This window comes from Sprattus sprattus (genome assembly GCF_963457725.1).
Source record: "Sprattus sprattus genome assembly, chromosome: 4".
NCBI classification, from domain to species: domain Eukaryota; kingdom Metazoa; phylum Chordata; class Actinopteri; order Clupeiformes; family Clupeidae; genus Sprattus; species Sprattus sprattus.
In genome coordinates this window covers 39,980,672-39,987,019 of record NC_137923.1, presented here as the reverse complement: position 1 = coordinate 39,987,019, position 6,348 = coordinate 39,980,672, and the positions used below count along the sequence as shown (strand labels likewise).

The 6,348-nt window shown below is 43.6% G+C and overlaps 1 protein-coding gene across 1 annotated transcript; it reads left to right on the top strand.

Annotated features, from left to right (window-relative positions):
* Nucleotides 1-365: 365 nt before the first annotated feature.
* Nucleotides 366-4,904, top strand: sla1a (Src like adaptor 1a; the record flags this gene model as incomplete). Its single annotated transcript, XM_080837518.1, has 7 exons — nt 366-438; nt 852-951; nt 1,107-1,193; nt 1,515-1,618; nt 2,121-2,252; nt 4,283-4,412; nt 4,700-4,904. The coding sequence occupies 7 exons, from the start codon at nt 366-368 to the stop codon at nt 4,902-4,904; spliced, it is 831 nt and encodes a 276-aa protein (XP_080693644.1).
* Nucleotides 4,905-6,348: the final 1,444 nt, after the last annotated feature.

Here is a 6,348-nt window from a genome sequence, read left to right as displayed (position 1 = left end):
ATTGTGGTAGTCAACACCTAGCCACAGCTTCCCCATTCAGCTGAGTGTGTCTCAGTACAGATAATACTTGCGCCGTTTGGAGGAAGTTACAAAACTTGCAGCACTGAAGCGCTGGTCAGAGGTGTGGAGCTTGTGCTAATAAACACAAGATCCATTTTTATATCTCTTTCCTTCTCTTCTCTTCTCTTCTCTTCTCTTCTCTTCTCTTCTCTTCTCTTCTCTTTCCTTCTCTTCTCTTCTCTTCTCTTCTCCGTGTCTCCTTACCAAACTGAATGGGAAGTCTGGTTTGGAGAATGAGCTCCGACTGCTGACTGTGGTCGACCGGCAGAGCTGCGTGGAGATCCACCAGACGTGGACAGTCAGACATGGGAAACGCCAAGAGCAGGACTGGGGACTTCCAGGAAGACGTCCTGGCTGATGTCGACGCTCAGCTGAAAGGCAAGCCCTCATTGTTGTTGTCCTGGTGTTGCCGATGGTCTGTCTTGTTCACTTAGTGTTTTGTTAATCACAACTCTTGCTAAAGTATTATCTGCCATTTTAAAGGCGCTTCAGAATCAGAAATGGGTTCATTGGGCCAAATAGGTTCCCACATGCAAGGAATTTGTCTTGGTTGTGTGGCATCAAACACGTTAAATATTATAAGGCGACAAAGACAAAAGGATAGAAGAATTCACCAGCAAAAAGTAACAGAAATAGAATCCAGTTCTCTGTGTCTCTTCTCTTCTTGTTATTAAGTGAAGGGTTCATCTTTGTTTTGAGTTTCGTAGTGGATTCACTTTAGATACTTTAGTGGTTTAGTAGCTTTGGTTAGTAACTTTTTAGTGACACTGTGTGGCATCACCATTCTGCAGCAAATGACGATGATGTCCTGGTCGTGCTCGTGGACTACCCGTCCCCAGACATAAGCGAGCCTATCTTCAGGATGGGGGAAAGACTCAAGGGCCTAGCAGAGTGAGTCTACATTCAGAAGAAACTCTACACCTACATGCAATACTAGGTTGTGTGGATACTTTGTGTTGTGGGCCTTGAGTGTGCTTCGGCATGGCCATGTTGTCATGGTGCTCTCCTCTCATATGTGTGTTCTTGTGTTGTTCTGCGGTTCTTAGGGAAGGTCCCTGGTGGAAAGTCCGGTCCCTGAAAACAGGCAATGACAACTACATTCCAAACCTCTGCATTGCAAAGATTTACCATGGGTGAGCTTTGTCTTCTCTCTTTCATTTCTTCTCTGTGTGCATGGCAGCTTTCAATTCCATGTGGGCTGTCATGTATCATATTTACAAATTTATAGACATATTTACAGATATAATTTACATCCCATTCAGTCACAGTGCTTGATAGCCGTGTGAGAATTTTGTGATAAGTGCATTTCTGGTTGTTTTTGCAAGTGTCGCTACAACGTCCCATGACATAAAACCTTTTGCCAAAAGAAAAAAAACAGAACCAAGTTTAAGAAAAATGTGAAACGGTCACAGGATAGATTTTTTTTCTCTCTCTGCGCTCGTCTCCGTGCCAAGATGGCTGTTCGAGGGGGTGGTGAGGCAAAAGGCTGAAGAGCTCCTGCGCTTGCCCGGAAATGTGGTGGGGTCCTTTATGGTCAGAGAGAGCCCGAAACAGAGAGGTAAGATAAGGGCTTTTTATAGTACCAAACACATCCGCTTATAGCTCCACACAAGTCTGTCTGCTCGTCATGCAATGACATACACATCTGCAAGATTATCATCTGCAGCATACACATCTTATTCTAGAATTTAACAATTTAGTTAGGAAACCAACTGTAAACTCATAATTTGTTACATCACTAGAGACATACAGTACATGCCTGATACATAACTGCAATAGAAATGCTTGATCTCATGATATGATACACCACTTGACCAGAGATGGATTACCGAACGGGCCTACTTACCCAGGGGCCCATGAGCTCAGGGTGAAGGGGGGGGGGGGGGGTCATTTGCATGTGAAAAATATGAAAAATATGGGAACACTTTGTCACGGGCCATGGATTAATAATCCGTCCATGCACTAGACAGATACCTCATATACACTGCAGTAGAAATGCTTGAAGTTGTAATATTAGTAAAACAGTTCAGTATCTCTAACCGGCATGGTTTCTCTCAAAGGGATGTACTCCTTGTCTGTGCGGCACCGGGCCATCAAGCACTATAAAATCTTCCGCATGGACAACAGCTGGTACTACATCTCTCCCCGCCTCACCTTCCAGTGCTTGGAAGACATGGTGAACCACTACTCAGGTCAGTGCAGGTTCCGACTGAATGTTTTTCTCAGCAGTTACCCTCTGCTTACCATGTATATGTGTATGTGTGTGTGTTTCAGTGAATGTGTGTGTGTCAGGGTGAGTGAGGAGATAACTGGCTAGTTCATTTTTTTCCAGGAGTGACACTTTCTGCTGGAGCTAGTATCATGAATAAAACCATTAGAAATGTGCATAGACATGAGGTTGACATGGAAGAACGCACGTACACATTCATTTTACTCTTGATACATCCAACCGAGAGCGTCAAAGTTAATTTTTTGTGCTTGTGCAATTTTTGTACATGAGGCCCCAGGTCTGGGAAACGATGATAGAAGTTTTAGGGCCAAATTTGTCCATCTTTGTGTACAATTTGTCAGAGGACAACCTCGACTGAGGTTTTTCGTCAGTTATGAAACACAATGTACACACATCATAAGCCTGTTCTCTTCATTAATCTGAATGTGAGTCACATCCAGCATCAGGTCATGTGCAGATGAACGTGCTTAACGTCCACTCCCACAGTTATCCTAATATGGGTCGAGACGCACCTTAGCATTAGCATGTTAGCATGTACATCTTCCAGGTTAGCTACCCATGGAATCCGCACCTATTGATGAACTTTAAATTCTCTCGCTGCGCATCCTGTGGGTTGATTGGAGGAATCAGCTGCCGTGTGGGTCACATCTGTGTTCAAAGTTAAATTAGGACTAATGGGCAAAACAGTGAAGGATAAAAGTGAAGGATAGATTCATTACAATGACAATGTATTCTTAACGACATCACACACTTCTCCATTTGGCAATTTGTGAGAGTGGAGAGTCGGAGGGGAGTCTCCAATTACTTTAGTACTGATTTAAAAGTTGTGTTTTTTATCAAACTGATCATCCTCTCTTGGTGAGGTGTTTCATGACTGCAGTGAGCAGTCAATTACGCTGACTACGTTGGGAAAATGCATTTTACTATTGCCCGCCATACTTTTAAATATACCTTGAAGTCAACAGGGTGGTTCCTTCTCATACAACTGGCATAATAGCTATATTGACACTTCTGTCACAGGCAGTAATAGGCTTACACAATACGTGCACAAGAATTCCGCCTACTTAACTGTGTGTGTGTGTGTGTGTGTGTGTGTGTGTGTGTGTGTGTGTGTGTGTGGATGTGAGTGAGTGTGTCTGTGTGTCACTGAATGTTTACAGGATTATTCTTGTAAACCTGTAAATCATAGGCAGACCGTTTAGCCTACTTGTGTGGGTTTGTCTGCGCGTTTGTGTGTATGTGTGTGTGTCTGCATGTGAGCGAGTGTGTGTGTGTGTGTGTGTGTCACTCATGTTTACAGGATTATTGCCTCGTGCGTCTTTGGTTACGTAGGTTCTACGTATGGTCAGAGCAGTGTGTTTATGTGTGTTTGACAATTAAAAGGAGAGAAAGATGATATATTCCCTGAGTGTATGTGTGTTTCGTGTCTGTTAGTTATCTGTCTGGTCAGTATGTATGTTTGTTTGTGATCATGCAGGCAAAAGAACAAGCTGTACATGTTGTGATTGTTGGACAGTGTGTGTTTACAAAATGATTAGTGTGTGTATTTGTGTCTGTAGTTTAGTCATTCGTTTGTTGTATGTTTTGAAAACGGCTGATTTCCTATGATTTTGTTTTCAGTTTTAAAAAGACTCGTATGTGTGTGCGTGTGTATGTGTTTGTCTGTGAATATACTCTATGTCCATGTGTGTGTTTGTGTGTGTCTGTGCATATGCTCTATGTCTGTGTATGTGTGGGCATACATACCTCCATGTGGGTGTTTTTATCTGTTTTATATGTGCTTTTGTGCGTACACATCCATGTGGTTTTGTGTGTCCCCACAAATGTCTTTCTCTACGTGTGCATTGTATGTGTATGTGTGTGTGTGTATGTGTATGTGTGTGTGTGTGTGAGTGTGTGTTTGTGTGTGTGTGTGTGTGTGTGTGTGTGTGTGTGTGTGTGTGTGTGTGTGTGTGTGTGTGTGTGTGTGTGTGTGTGTGTGTGACCCCACAGACGCTGCAGATGGCCTCTGTTGTGTTCTGACCATTCCCTGTCTGGCCTACTCATCCAGCACCCCCAGCTCCATTACCCAGCCCCCACCTGTGGTGATGCGCCGCAACTTCGAATGGAAGAACGTGGACAAGTACGCCCACCATCACTCCTCATTTCAAGTTTCATTGTTATTTATCACTTTGTTTGTCTTCACATCTCTTTACACACACACACACACACACACACCCACACACACACACACACACACACACACACACACACACACATACTCACTCACACACACAGAAGATATGGATCCATCTCACACGCCATCCATTCAGTGACAATCCTTTGCACTGCACAACAAATGTCTTTTCTGATGTGGCTTGGCTTAGCATGGCATGTTTTAACCCGTCTTTTCTCTGACACTAACCACAGGTCACAACTTATTAACCCGAACTGTCCAGACAACCAGCAAACCAAGAACATGGTAAGCTATGGAGTGAGGAACAGCATAGCCTCGTACCTTTCCCTGGCTGAAACGGCAGGGAGCAATAGCACCAGCAACCGCAAGAAGAAGAGTAAATCTGTCTACGTGATGTCAGACACCAACAACACACTCAACGAGGAGGACTATGAATGACAAACTTTGTGGAGAGGAGTGTTTTGATAGGGAAGAAGGGAGGAGCTTTTGGATGGACTGGTTTTGTACCCAGAAGGAACCGACCTTTCTTAATGTTGGACTTCATGTTGAATGTTGTCTAGTTGAACACACTTGACATACGCCTGGCATACCAAAACCAAGACTAAAACCAAGGTCTATGCCACAAATGTGAGGTTTTAATATTATATGGAGCAAAATAATAATATTATATACAGTAATTTATAAAAATGATATCAAATTTTCTATCGCATTATTCTCAGTTGATACGCTGGATCTTGGTGAGAGCTGAGCAAGGACGCACAGGGGAGGGACCAGTCAGATTAGTCCCCTGAGGAGATTGTCAGCGAGGACTGAAGGCTGAATGTTTGCTTTGGCATGTTGATTACCATTTTAAACAAACTCACTGTGTGTGTGTGTTGATGTATGTGCAAGTGGGTGGGGGGTGTGGGGTGTCAGCTGTGTGTACTGGAGAAATGTGTGAGTATTTCGTGAGATGACCTTGCCATATTTTCAGACACTGTCAGCTATTTTGGCAACATGATGAACATACTCATAGCTGGCCTTGTTAGGGTTGCAACAACAACAGCTATGTCAACTCCAGGGCCTTTTTTGGTAACATCTCGCTGCTTCTGGCATTTCAACTGAATTTGCTGGGAGCGATCTGCTGTTGTTTTCAGATGGGGGCTTGGCCTGACTTTTTCAAACTCTAATGCTAGTGCAAAGCCAAGGGGGAAGAGCCCGGGGTTCTTTGCTCCACGCAAACATCCGTGCAAATGGGGAGCTGGAGCCAGGCCGCGAGCAGCCCCGGTCCCTTTGTTTAATGCTGATGTTATGGCATACTCTTCAGAGCTGCTGAATCTTTATGGCCACCATCTGCACCACTGATTAAAGGCATTTTTTAGGGATTAGGAGCTGCATCCTGATCCAGCTCGCTAAACTGCGCTAAAATGGCTTCCGAGACGCCTGCTGATTGGAACTGACTGTCAGGCAGATTTCTGTTATTGACAGTCTTACTCTCTTAACTGCTCGCAACAAACCTGTAACTTTTTCTTTCAAAGACAATTTTTTGTCTCACTTTTGAGTGTAAATGACTTGTTTTGGCGATGTTTGAGTGCATTGATTGTAAATGTTTTGGCGATGTCTTCCTAAGCTTTGATTTCTGTATGTGTGTGGAGACACGAACGTGGTCTGTTGTCGATCTTTCCCTTCGGGGACACAGAATAAGAACAAGTTTAATCAATCTGACTTCCTGTGAATTGTTTAGCTGAGCAAGCTAAACAATGAGGTGTGGTCTGGAAAACAGGAAAAAACTACATCTCAGTCTCCAATAAACAACAAAATGGAAAAAAAAAAAAAGTTGCTATAAGGCTACATTACCCAAATGCCTAACCTATGATGTTGCATGATGGCTTTTTTCACTCCA